The sequence below is a fragment of the Gobio gobio genome, assembly GCF_949357685.1.
Source record: "Gobio gobio genome assembly, chromosome: 10".
In the NCBI taxonomy this organism is placed as follows: Eukaryota; Metazoa; Chordata; class Actinopteri; order Cypriniformes; family Gobionidae; genus Gobio; species Gobio gobio.
The window spans coordinates 41778808-41793319 of record NC_137116.1 but is presented as its reverse complement, the minus strand read 5'-3'; the positions used below and the strand labels follow the sequence as shown (position 1 = coordinate 41793319).

At 38.4% G+C, this 14512-nt stretch overlaps 2 protein-coding genes across 2 annotated transcripts; both read left to right on the top strand.

Moving 5' to 3' along the window:
- The first annotated feature begins 261 nt into the window (after positions 1-261).
- On the top strand, positions 262-3695 carry mapre1a (microtubule-associated protein, RP/EB family, member 1a). The gene is made up of 7 exons (XM_079827268.1): positions 262-406; positions 849-1016; positions 1295-1440; positions 1562-1766; positions 2938-3050; positions 3135-3287; positions 3390-3695. The coding sequence occupies exons 2-7, from the start codon at positions 896-898 to the stop codon at positions 3438-3440; spliced, it is 789 nt and encodes a 262-aa protein (XP_079683394.1). The 5' UTR covers positions 262-406; positions 849-895; the 3' UTR covers positions 3441-3695.
- Positions 3696-6264: 2569 nt separating this feature from the next.
- LOC307132735 (organic solute transporter subunit alpha) lies at positions 6265-12413 on the top strand. The gene is made up of 8 exons (XM_079827261.1): positions 6265-6352; positions 6904-7055; positions 7127-7200; positions 7293-7448; positions 7551-7662; positions 10578-10830; positions 10940-11877; positions 12341-12413. The coding sequence occupies exons 1-7, from the start codon at positions 6286-6288 to the stop codon at positions 11362-11364; spliced, it is 1239 nt and encodes a 412-aa protein (XP_079683387.1). The 5' UTR covers positions 6265-6285; the 3' UTR covers positions 11365-11877; positions 12341-12413.
- Positions 12414-14512: the final 2099 nt, after the last annotated feature.

The following is a 14512-nucleotide window of genomic DNA, read 5'->3' as shown; positions in this document are numbered from 1 at the left end:
TGCTCTAAAACTTGCCTCCAAGTGAGTGATTAAGTTGATTGTCCTATTGGAAACAATACAATATGCGTAAGTGTATTAATTTATTTAAAAAAAAAATAGGCAACATAAATATAGCTTGAATTTGCATATTTTTACTTTATTAAATTTATAAAAAGTGTTGATGGTTTGAGTCCTGGCCTTTATTTTGTTGATTACTTTTATTTTGACAGAAGGCAGTATTTAGTTAGATAATGACTTTTATTTTGACATCTGTGATTAGTTAGTAAGCTTCTGCTGTGGTTGCAGGCTTGCCTCGCATCCCTTTTTCCAGCCTGCAGCAGAAGCGGCACTTTACGAACGACACGCCGGTGAAACTGCAGCCCGGTTCACTCACATCCCAACATAGTTTGGACTTTCAGAAACAAATGTAAGATAAAGGCGTTGATTTTATCTTTGACACAAAAACACAGAAAAAAAACTGCTCTTTATGGTAGTTTTGCTCACTTAGGACGATACTTGCCTTTCAATGTTGTGATTTAAATGTTCGACAGTTAAGACAACGGTTATTACAAGAGCATCAACCGTTTAACGTTATGTTATATGAGAGATTAATAATTCTGACAGATTAGTTTACAACTTTTACATGAATGCAGCGCGTTCAATGGACGTCCTACACAAAAGACAAACAAATATCCGATTTTTATTCCATATGTAATGTGTTTCAGACCTGAAACTCTTAGATGGATATAAATATACAGCCACACATTGAAATGACATTAAGTAGGAAGTAAAGATGATGATGGGTTTAAGGGTGTGAATGTGTGTTTAAGGAAATGAGCCTGAACTCTTAACTCAACCTCTTTTTCTAGCAACAAAGTGTCTACATCAGCTTTAAATAATTGGGTTTGTCTGAGCCATGGCTGTGAACGTGTTCTCGACATCAGTGACAAGTGAAAACTTCAGCCGCCATGACATGCTCACATGGATAAACGAGTCTTTACAGATGAGCCATGCCAAGATCGAGCAACTGTGCTCAGGTCAGTGACCAGCTGTCTGGCCCCTCCACTTCATACTCCCAACTTGAGCATCATTAAATTACCGACGGAGTCTCTGAGATAAACATAAAGCCTAGTTTGCCTTTTGACCATAACGATTATATATAATGATTGTGGGATGTCAGAATGAGGTGTTATTTGCATGCTAAGTTTGTCTGTAAATATTTGGGTCAGTGAGGGAATGAACAAAGATAGTAAAGTGACAATTATATATTTATATTGTTTCTTATTTGCTGACTGTCTCGCTAATGTGTTTTAAGGTTCTGCTTACTGTCAATTCATGGACATGCTGTTCCCATCGTGTATTCCAATGAAGAAAGTCAAATTCCAGGCCAAACATGAGCACGAATACATCCACAACTTCAAACTTCTTCAAGCAAGCTTCAAAAAGATGGGTGTTAGCAAAGTATGTCAACCAGTGGCGTTTATTAGCACACAAATTGTGTTTTGCCACACTCAATATATTCATGATTTACAATGTTTAAAGCGTAACACTTTTTTTTGCTTATTTTGACATCTCCGTGTAGATTATTCCTGTTGACAAGCTTGTGAAAAGCAAGTTCCAGGACAACTTTGAGTTTGTTCAGTGGTTTAAGAAGTTCTTTGACGCAAACTATGATGGGAAGGAATATGATCCGGTGGCAGCTCGACAGGGACAAGAAATGGCAGCCAATCAGAGTCCAGCAGCCACAGCAGCAGCCCAGGCTAACAAGCCAAGGAAGCCTAGCGCAGGTAAGGAGGGAGAACAGACAGGCGCTGTGTCCAAAATCGATTACTTCTCTGCTATTTTTAGTATGCGAAAAACAGTATGCCAACAGTGTAGTATGTCCGAATACATAGCATTCGAAAAACAGTAGGTGGAAAGTCCCCAGATGACCTACTTGCGACGAGATTCTGAAGTGTGCATTTGATGGACACTTTACGATCTCATGAGGCCATGGGAGAGGATTTATGAATGGAGGTTAAGGGACCTAACTGATGCTGGTAGGTCACATGATAATGACAACATGGCAGATGCAGTATGTCCGGATTACCTTCATACTATATAGAACATACTTTTTAACGGTCGAGAAGTAACTTCAAATTCAAATGTAGTACCTACTCAGATAGTACGTGGTTTTGGACGCAGCGAGGAAGTTCTCAATACTAATTACAGCCTTTTTAGGCATATCATTATGGAGAAAATATCATGCATAAATCTCCTAATAACATTTAATGGATAGTAATATTTTTTTTTAATGACCAATTATCAAAATCAGTCTTTTTGGGTTCATATAGTCCTCTTAGAAGTATGAGGGACTATCTTTATTGTCGGAAGCTAGCTGTCCTAATGATAACAGGCGCATGGCAGCTGCAGCTGTTATGGATTATGACCCCAGAATATGTGGGTGTGACCAAATCATGCACCAGTGGGCCAGTCGTACATGCTTTAGCTGTTTTTACATGTGTGAGAATGGCTGGAGCCTTACGTTGCCTGTGCATGGATTTTTCTGTTTACTTCAGACACAGGATTCTCACCTGGAGTCAAGCCAATGGCCCCTGTTGGTAAGATGTTGAGAACTACTAGTTAGTTTAGTTAAGCCACACTGCCTGTTCTCCTATCTACTAGGTTGCTTCACTTCTGGGGATTTTCTCATTCACATTATGGTGATTCCTACATTTCCAAGTATTGCACATTTCAAAACAACAGACATGCAGTTTTCTGGGGCTACGGCACTTATCGATGGAGTATTCTAGAAACAGATTATTTTTAAATTGAATTTATTATTTCAGCTTTAATATTGGAAATATAACCATTTAAGAACTGGTCCATTAACAAGTGAATTTGAGACCGGAATTGACCTTTATCCTCAAGTCAGGTTGACATGTATAACAAGATGATGGATGTCCTGTTGATGTTCAGCTCCACAGCGTTCAGCCGCAGCGCCTAAATCTGCACCAAAGACGGCTCCAGCTGCTACGCGAAGTGCAGGAACGGGCGGTGGTGATGAAGAGAAAGGAGCACTTACTCAGATGGTAAGACTTTACAAGAAACAATAAATGAAGACTTTAGCCGTATATTTTCACTTTGTTCAGATGTTAATCTTTTTATTTTTTCAGATAAATGACCTGAAGGCCACCATTGCTGACATGGAAAAGGAAAGGGATTTCTACTTTGGCAAGCTGAGAAATATTGAGCTCATCTGCCAAGAGAAAGAGGGTGAGGGTGATCCTACACTGCAAAAGATTGTGGATATTCTCTATGCCACGGACGTAAGTGTATATCATTGTGTTTAAAGAGAGTTCGAAACTTACAAATTTTCAGCCCACTCAGTTCTGTTAATTTTTTTTCTTTTCTTTTCTGTCTTTCAACAGGACGGTTTTGTAATTCCAGAGAACGAGGTGGGCGAACCAGAAGAGTTTTGACCAATCAGGGGTGACCGTTTTAAAAAATTACCCCATTGGGACACTCAAATGCACATACTGGCTGATTCCTGCTGTTCTGCTGCACTTGCCTTTGGTCCATCATTTTGGACTTTTGACTTTTGAATGTCTTTTTATTCAGGGAAGTTCTATACCTTGAATTTTCAGCTTTTTTTACTAACCATCGAAACAAAATTATTTTTGTGGATGAAAAATAAAGTACTTATTAAAGGCTGTTTGTATAAAGCAGTCCACTGAGGTCTGACTTGCCAATGAGTAAACGAAATCAAGCATTGTACTCGGACATGAGCCAAGCCATTCTGATCCGTTCATTCTTTTGTTCCACCAGAGTATTGGTATACTCCAGAACCTTTGCTGTTATCTTATTTCTGATCTGTACATTTGACTGCTTGTTGAACAGTTGTGAGTGAAAATCACTTCCTCTAATGAGCAGGATGTGTGTTAACATTTTGCAAGCACATGAAGCAATGAGGAACCATTTAACTGAAAGGCTTTGGGTTTGAGTCGGGTGATAGCCCTCACTTAATCTTGACTGGCCAAACTGTTAAATGCAAGTAGCACCATCATCGGGCATTTTTACTATGCTAAAGTTAGGCCATTTCTTAACCCATGCTTTATTTTACATCCATGTGTGCTATGCATGTGCCATGTATTAAAGTCATATACTGCAAAGCAAACTTAGTTTTAACTACGTTTGCATACAAGCAAAATGTGCTGTGAAGTGCGAACCAGTCCATATTTTATTAATAGGAAACATGAGTCATTTTTCCCATGGTTTTGACTTTCTGGGCATCTGAGAAACCGTGGGCTGTTCATGACAAGGATTGACCTCCAGCTTTTGGAGTCCGGGTACCTCCTCTCCTGCTTGAATCATGCGGAACACCTCTGGGAAAGAGAGCGACTGCGGCTCCGTGATCGCCTCCGCTGCACCGGACTCCCTCTCACGAACCACCTCCACATCATGATTCTGCTTCTCCATAAGTTTATTTGCTGACTGACACAGCTCTGTTTAAAACAATTTAAAGCAAATTCATTACTCGGTTCACTTCACTCTGATTTAGTGATCCTCTGTAAAATTTTAGCAAACAGAAACACACTATTAGACAATACATGAATTATGGCTCAATAGTCAACAAAGGAAATTATATAAAGAGGCCTATTCGAAAAGAAAGGGGGGGGGGGGTAAATAAAGTATATTACGAAAGAATATTAAACAGCACAAATTCTGGAGATGCTCTGTAACATGACCGACGTACCTGTTATTAACGGAAACTTAAATTTCAGTAAATTGTTACTGCAAACCAGTTGTACTTTAAATGTCTCAATGAGCCATTTAAATGCAGCGTTTTTATATTATTAGCACTTGGTTATTTATTAAATGTAAGTGTTATTAATATAAAATGGTCAATTTTAAGGCATCCTGCCTTAATGCTTAATGTTTACCAAGTGCATCTATCGTTTGACTTCCGGATTCGTTTCTAATAATGGATTTTAAAATAAAAGTCCCTCGCTCAAACGACCACAGGTTGCATCCCAACATTTTAATTATCTCTTTCCCCGCTATCATTTTTTAGTTGCCAGCCAACACAAGCATTATTAGCATTTTAAAAATACTTTCATGGCCCCCAGAGTATTTTGTTGTATATGAACATGCAATATATCAAAAGAAAGAACAGAGCCTCTGCTTTTAGACAAAAAAAATATCGTTTTATTAATATTTTATTAATACGTTTTATTATAGCTTTTTTTTTTACACTTGAATGTGGCTAAGTTTGTTATTTCTTTTAAACACATTTTGAACGTTTTTTCAAAAACTACAACGTGCATAATGTTTTTAGCTCTTTTTTCTGCTCTCTTTTTTTTTTACCTGTTTTTTGAACTGGAGATTTCTCTACTTTTTCAATAGTAAATATATCTAATACGTAGAAAGTAGGCCTATCTAATACGTAAAAGTATCTAAGCGTAGCTAATAGTGCCCCCTACCGTATAACAGCGATAACAAATTCCGTCAATGTACCTAAAGGGAGAGTTCACCCAAAAATGAAAATTCTGTCATCATTTACTCACCCTCAAGTAGTTTCAAAACTGTATGGATTCCTTTCTCCTGCTGAATTAAATGTAAGTGTTATTAATATAAAATGCTTATTGCTCAAGGTATCCTGTCTTAATGTTTACGGGACAACTTGAGGGTGAGTAAATGATGACAGAATTTTCCTTTTGGTTGAACTATCCCTTTATAGCTAAACTTTGTTTATTTCGATTAAGATTACAAATCTAGATTACGAATCAATCGTTCAACCTTTAAGTACAATTCATGTTAAAATATTTGTATCAAGTATAATTCCTTTAAAAATGTAGTAATCAATAACCAGCAACGTTTTTTTTAACATTAAACATGATCAATGTCTGAAATTATAGGCTTAATTTAAAGTAAATTATAAAAATATAATTATTTTGTTTTGAGCTGTGTTAAAATGTTTATACATTTCTGTATTTCCAAACATAAATTAATGCAAGGTTGTCTGAGACTTGTGGGAAGATGGACTTGGCCCTCTACCTGCGCCCTACCTGTGTTTAAGTCAATCATTAATAAGTGAGCTCAGAAAGACATCCCTTAGGCAATAAGAAGCCACCTTGATATATATTTGGCGTAACTATTTATACGCAATTGCCTATTTATCTAAATCGTTCACTATTTTTGCACAGGGTTTTGTATCTTAATCGATAACAAATAAGCGTGTGTTTACTTAATTATTTGGATCCTGACGTCTAAGGACTCCCAATCGAAACTCTTGTGCTTCATCAGTCTTTCAGATTTCACTGAACAATGGGGAGGGTGGACAACTGCACGTTCATGGGAGGTGGGATCCCTTTGTCATCTGAGTTCTTTAAAGGTAAGAGGTTGAACACAACATGATGATGAACGTAGACGTATCGAACCAAGCTCTGCTGTTGGCTGCTAATGATCTGTGCTACAATGTTAAATGTAATTTTCCCTGGAAAATGACAGCAACAATACGCTGCAATGTAACACATGGGTATGATTAAATGCTATACAGTTTGTATATGCAGTGAAAAAGACAACACAGATGAAACTGCTCATCAGTCAACAATATTTACAGAGCTATTTGAGCCATTTTCCTTACCCTCAAAGCTGACAAAAGTGTGCCTCTGAGCTTGGGGGACTAGATGTCCTATTTTAGACACATGAAGGGTACCAGGATGGGAAATAATGTCTCTTTGAGTCTCAAAAATAAGCATCCTTGGTTCTATGAAGAACATTCATGAAACCTTTCCATTTTACTAAAGGTTTTTTTGTTGTGGAAGAAGCTTCTTTAGATTCTTAAAATGTAGCCTACTTCTAAAAGACGGAGAACTATTTACTGAAATCTCCGGTTGAAGCTTTATTTTTTTAAGAATGTGGTTTTGTTTGTTGTGCTTCTAGCAATCAAGAACGATCTCTGGTTGTTCCTCCTTCCCGCTGTGTTTGCTGTGCTTCTGCTTGCTCTCTTCTTGGAGGAGATCGGCTTTTTTCTGCGCCATGTCCCCTCTCAGCGGCGTAGACATCTCAGCCTGTGGATCCTGGGAATATATCCAGTAAAGTAGCACTCAATTAATTCATTTCATGCCTTTAGTTAGCTTTTGGCAACATTTTGTTTCTTTGACAGGTCTTCGGGATGACGTCTATCATTGCGCTATATGTTCCTCGCTCCTCATCTTTGTGCAATTTCATTGCATCTCTGTAAGTGACTTTTGACTTCCACTGTTGCTTTGAATGTTTTTTAATCAAATGGCCAGTCATATCTGTATGGAATACTTTACATTTCTTGGCAGATATCACTCTATTACACTCTTGAAGTTCATGGGTCTTATCAAAGACTTCTTCGGGGGGAAAACCCGCATGCTGGAGGTATTAGCAGGGGAGCAGGTGTCTCCAAACCCCTTCCCTTGTTGCTGCTGCTGCTGTCTTCCTCTCTTTGACATCAACAAGTATTTAATCACACATACACCAGCCTTTAACTTGAAGTACGTTTATAATAAATGGACTGTTTCATTTTAATGGTGGAATCTTAACCTTTTTTTCTCCATTAGGACCAGTGTTGGATGGATGATGGCTGCTGTTCTTCAGCTCTCTGTGGTCAGAACAATCCTGTTTTTCCTCACTCTTGTCCTCTGGACAAATGAACAATATGACTACGGTGATGTAAGTACAATACGCCATTGCTTTGGGCTCACTATAGTGTAATATTTAGACGATAGGCCTATGGAGAGAAGCTTTCATGTAACTGAGTTTAAAGGGTTATTGATTACTCACCCTCATGTCGTTCCAATCCCGTAAGACCTTCGTTCATCTTCGGAACAAAAATTAAGATATTTTTGATGAAATCCGAGAGGTTTCCGAAACAGGCAGTAACGTCATTGCAACTTTCAAGGCCCAGAAAGGTAGTAAAGACATCATTAAAATAGTCCACGTGACTCCAGTGGTTCAACCTTAATGTTATGAAGCGACGAGAATATTTTTTGTGTGCAAAAACAAACAAAAATAACGACTTTATTCAACAATCTCTTCTCTTCCAATTCATTATCCTACGCTATTAGTAAAGAACTTTCTACGTCAGCTCTGCATTTTTCTTACGGGTTTGTAACGACATGAGGGTGATAAATTAATGACATAAATTTCATTTTTGGGTGAACTAACCCTTTAATGAATCTTTTTTAAAAATAAAAATTTTTTCTTGAATACTCAGTTCCATTCATAAGGTGCTGTATTAAAAAGTAATACCAGCTTATTTGGAGTACACTGCCATTCAAAAGTTTGGAATCATTACAGTTTTTTTATGTGTTTGAAAGAAGTATTTTATGCTTACCAGGGCTGCATTTATTTGATCAAAAATACAGCAAAACCTTGTCTGACTATCACCAGCCCAAGCTCAATTTAAGATTGAACATTGGAGGGAGTCTACTCTGTATTTTCTACTGCACACGCGAGCATAAACACGCATAAATTAAATTACTCTGTACGCAATTGGATAGTCCTTCAACCAATCAGACCACAAGAGGCGTGATAAACAAGCATAATTCAAATGACTCTGTATGCAATTGGATAGTCCTTCAACCAATCAGACCACAAGAGGCGTGATCAATGGGCAACGACCATAGACAGTAAAAGAAATGGACACAGCGACCCCATAGACTTCACGGAGAAAAAGTGAAGTCAAGTAGAAGCACTCACTTTCTGATGGCTGAGCGTACTGCACAGCCTCAGACTGAGCTTGACGACATAGATGTGACGTGAGCAACCAGTCTCACTGTGGCAAGTCTTCTAGTAGTTGTGCAAAGTGAAATCTGAATCACATTGTTGACATAATTTGTCCCGTGCTTTTGGCTCTCTATGGGCTTCTCCACATGCTTCTCACTTAACTTTATCAGACTTTATGCCTCCTTGTCCCCCCGATTGCCTCATAGACAGTAAAAGATTGCCTGCGAGCTTCTCCTTGGGTCTATACGGTAATTTCGCTACTGCGCGCCGAGAGTCGCGTGGTTATGATGCAATCGTTAGCCTATTTTTTACAAAAACGGCTTCTACGGGTCGATAGTGTAAGCTACAAGGTAATGGAGCTTTCTATACATTGTCGTGTTTCTTTAGAAATAAACAATGGACAAATTGAGTTTTTAAACGCCTCAGATGCAAAGTTTTTCGCTGTCAAAATGACACCAAAATGAATGGGAGTCAATGGGATGGTAACAGCAGGTAGGGTGACCACCCGTCCCGCTTTGCGTTGTACCGCACAGCATTTTCACCCCTTGTCCCGCACGTCGCATATTGAGAAAATGTCCCGCATTTTCATCAGTCTGTTGGTTTTTAATTATCATAAGAAGACATGCATGCGTTCTTTTGCCTTTTTAAGAAAGCATTTCATTTATTCTTTTTGCGGCATCGTTTTTCACCTAGACATATTTAACAGCGCTTCGTCAGAAGTACATCCCGCCTTTCACAAATACAACAACAGCCGTTTTTAAAATCCTATCCAATGGTTGAAAAGAAAGGAGTAAACACAGTCACTAGTAGGTTCTGACGGCTGTCAATCAAAATGTGGAGCGGATTTGTTCCATGTAAACGAATGGATAATTCGGTAAATTGGTTATATTCTTAATATATAATATAATATAATATAATATAATATAATATAATATAATATAATATAATATAATATAATATAATATAATATAATATAATATAATATAATATAATATAATATAATATAATATAATATAATATAATATAATATAATATAATATATAAGACTGTCAATGAACTAATTTCATGTTGCTTTATATTTTATTTGTTCATTATTGGACTTGGTCAGATCTGATGCCTGCTGCCTTTGGGCTCAGTGATGTTGAATTTAAATGACATGTACAATGTTACATTGATGTAATGGTGTTTTCTGGAAGGGACTAAAGAACAAAGTATTTTTATCATCTGAAAGGCAGAATACAAATGTTTTTATTAAGTTAGATAGACATTGTGTAACAGTTTCAGGTTATGTTTTAGTGTCGGTAACATGTCCCACATTGTCCCACGCAAACTTAGTAATTGTCCCACATTTGGTTTGTGTGATGGTGGTCACCCTAACAGCAGGTGATGGCTTGGTTAGCAACAGCTGCCCCTATGGAAAGTACGCTTTCCGGGTGCTGGATTACTCCCTTGGCAACGACCCATCGCTTCTCTATCCGTCATCGTGATAATCCCTCCAATAGCGGGCCAGGTGGATAAGCCAGTCTGTGATTGGTTCCCGCAAAAGTGTAACAGAAGAAGTAGAAATGAGTGTACGGGTTTCCAGACTGAGTTGCCGGGCGAAATCAAATCGCTGGCAGATCAGGCTGGGTTTACCCAGTCTAAGCAAAACCAGTAATGTTGTGAAACATTATAACAATTTAAAATATCTGTTTTCTATTTTAAATTTATTTAAATGTTTTATTTATTGCTGAATGTTCAGCATTCACACGATCCTTCAGAAATCTTTCGAATATGCTGATTTGGGGCTCAAGAAAGTATTAGTATTGGTTTCACCATTGTTAGTTTTGGTGACTTTGTCATCTTTTTCTCTTTCTCAGGTGAATTCGGTTAACCTCAACATGTATGTCAATGCCATCATTGCCGTATCCACGTTTCTGTCCTTTTATGGCTACTTGCTGTTTTATAAAGCTTCGAAAAGGGCATTGCCTGGATACAGTGTTCGAGCCAAGTTTATTTGCATTATTGTTGTCCTGGTCCTCTGTGGACTACAGAGTGGAATTCTGGAGACCATGGGTGCGCTGAATGTCATCCCCTGCACTCCTCCCTTCTCTGACCTGTTTCGTTCTCAATGTAAGATATATAAAACATTTCCTTTGATTCTCCAAAAGTTTTGGGATCTGGAAACTGGAATACACCTGCTTCAATTTTTTACAATAATGATTTCCTCCCTTTCTACCAGTAATCTACCACTATTCTGTAATTGTGGAGATGTTCTGCATCAGCCTCTTTGCACATCACACATTCCGGAAAGTTGAACCCTGCCATGATGAGGGTGAAGAAATAGAGATTGATGTCATAAGAGTTCTCAATGAAAAGGCAATTCAGACAGAAGACGAGCTGCCAATCGCTGTGCAGCTCTCTTCTCAAGAGGACGAGCTATGTCATTCTAACCTTGGATACAACAGCGACAGTGAAGACACCCTCTGTAAAATTGAACATGCACCACTGGACCGCTTCCCTTTCCCCTTACAGCACAGACTACGAAATGCAGCAAACGTGGAGAAAGTACATACTACACCACCTGAGGACTCCACGAGTGTGCCGACAATTACTGTCAGTGCTGAAATTAACCATATTGACAGTGGTGATGTTACTGTTGTATAGAAGAAAAAGAGAGAAAAATGTATAAATGTATAGTTTATTCCACTTTATATGTCTATGACTTTAGGAAGCTAAACAAAGAACAAATGCCATTTGAAGTGTAAACGTTAAGACGTTAGACGTTTTTTTGTTTGTGGTAATCACTATTATAGCACCTGCAGTTTACTATAATAAGTAGCCTACATTTAAAGCTACACTGTGTAACTTTTTTAGTTTATTCTTAGCTAAAAACACTTAGTTCTTTCAAAAATATATGTGCTCATTAATGTATATTTACTTCTTTCAAGTAATAAAGTATTCTCGTAAGTTTATAATATGCCATTGAAAATACATACGGTAATGGGTTCGAATGCGGGTCGCCATGTTGCCCCTCCATCTTGAAAGTACATCAGCCAAAGAGGGACATACCCGTGAATTCAAGCTTCGCCTTTCGCGTTTTAACACTCGATGGCACCGTGTCGAATGTGGACGAGGTCGAACTGGAAGCCATATTAATCTTGGACTAAATCGGCCACCGTAGGAGTTAAAACGAAATCGGAATTGAGAGGAAGAGAAACTAATATTCACTGGATGGTCATATACCTTTTAACTGCTAGATGGGGGAAAATATCACACAGTATAGCTTTAAATAAATGTACATTTCAATAAAAATACACAATAATTTATTACTGATTGCCAATAAATAATTAGGCTAAAGACTTGAGTTTTTCCAAGAGTTTTTACATTTGAAAAACTCTGGGACTCTGGGTTTTTACATTTGAACCAGAAGCTGTAATTCCGTAATGTCAAAACCTGGAAGATTAATTCGCCAGCAGTTCCCTCAAGATTTTCCTATGGGGGTTTTATAATAGTTTTTCATTTTTTATTGGATTTAAGAGTAAAATAAGGTCTGTGGTAAACATAACTTGACAATACTTGGATGTTTTGTTATACAATGTAAACTGCACACACAACCCAAACGTTCTTAGTCACTTATTAGTATGTATCTATATCTAATAAGTGACTAGATTAGAACATTTGTGTTGTTTTTAAAAAATAAACATAACAGCTTCAAAATTCGCGTTTGTGATGTGGAGGTGTGTACTGCATTTTTTCATACTGAGATTTTCATGGATGAAAACAAGGCGGGATTCTTACAGTCTATGGCATGCACTGTATAAAGCTGATCACATCATTTTCAAAACTAACAACTTTCAATACTTTTCAAGACTAAGTGAGTTTTTGTCTACTGAAAGTTTATATTTTTAAAATATGTATCGAGAGGCTGCTTACTGCAGAGCAAATGGGTGGAGCTTACGTCTAGCTCCCCTTCGCTAGACGTCCAGCGAGGAGGAGCGAATGTAATTAGGGCCTAATGGGTGGAGCTACAATATCCAACCACACCATAACCCTATCCCTCCACCCACTCTCAGAAAAAGGTACAAATGCTGTCACTGGGTACCTTTTCAGAAGGTATGTTACTTTTAGATAATAATGTGTACACTTTAGGTGACAGCTTTCGTACCTTTTTTGTATCCCCCCCTTTTTTTTTTGAGAGTGACCCCAGAGACTGGTGGACTATACCTCCACCCCGTTTGACATCCAGAGAGGTGCAGCTGGATGTCATTTGACTCTACAATGAGCACTACTTGAAATGGGGTGGGAGCTCCAAAATAGGGTGCGGTATCCTCCCATTGACAGACAGGCACATAACATCCAGTTCTGCGCAAACTCTGCCCCGCAGCCAATTCTAAAGATTTCATCAGTCACACTGCTGATTTCCTACATTATGCTATGCTGACCCCTAAACCTACCCTATACACCCTGACTGCAGGGCAATATTTGCGATGAATAGCATGCTAAAGAAAATGGTATTTTAGGATTTTGCAACATATCGACACCGAGCCAGACAATGGAATCTTTTTAGCACCCAGCGTCACTACCCCCTTCCACCCTACGAATCTCGAGCCCCAGGACACACTCGCTTCTTAGAACACAGTGCACAGTTTCCACGTGCTGCACTGGGACGGGTCCCGCTTATTGTTGATAAATTCTGGTCTGAACATTATTGGCCAGAAGTTCTGGGCTGCTCTCTCACAGAGCATATTTATAGGAATTTTTATTTATATAGCATATTTTATTGCTTTTTATTTTTTAGACCAAATAGAAGATGTTTAATTTATGAACTTGAATTTTGAAATATAAGTCAATTGGCCAAAAGCCAATGGCGAAAGTATGCATGTGGAGACCCTGCCTCCTTTTGGAGGTTCTGCCCACTTATTGTTGTTCACGCCCAATTTACAACCTTGCTTTCATTGCATATATGGCACTACCCTGAACAAGCTCTATTTACAGATTTCATTTCTATGCAAACTACTCCACGATTTGTTCAATAAAACAAGCGATTTTTAACCATTAACCATTATAGTCCATATTCTGTTCTGAATCTTCTGAATAAAATAAAATATATAATAAAAAAATTAAAAGTAAAACAAATAAAAAGTAATAATGATATAAACACAAGTTTTCACTTACAAATTGGGATTTTCAGTTGTTGAAATCTTTGACATAAATACATTATATCTATGTTTGACACTCATGTTGCGCGGTCAAAGGTATTGACCAATGAACATAAGGTATTCTTCTCCTAGCTACAACGCGACCAATCATCAACGCGAATGCCTTATCGTGCTTTCCCGGTATTGGAAATCCAGCCTGCAGGCGAGGTGATTATCTCGATTCAGACGAGCATGGCGCAAGACTTGAAAGGTAGTATTTATTTTGCTTTCTTCAAATAGTGACGAACATTGCTGTTTAGATACACTTTTCAAAAGTGTTTAGATACACTTTTCAAATTAATAAACGTGGGCAATGATTAAGCAACATAGCCTACCCAGATAGCAAAAAATATCGGCACGGCTTCTTTTTGCCGCCGGCCCTAAGCTGTCGGCTATAGGTGCGTCCCGCTGGCGGTGATGAAACGTTTGCCGCCGAATACGTCACTCCCATTTCTTGCGAGATGCCGCGGCCGACTAGCCGGCGGGCCGCCGGCTTCATTTTCTCTGGCGGTTGCCTCCGCCTAATGGACCGCGGCCGGCTGGCGGCAAGCCGCTTTGAAATGCAAGGATTTCTACTCTCAAATTCGACCAGCCACGTTGGCTATGTTTGGCTT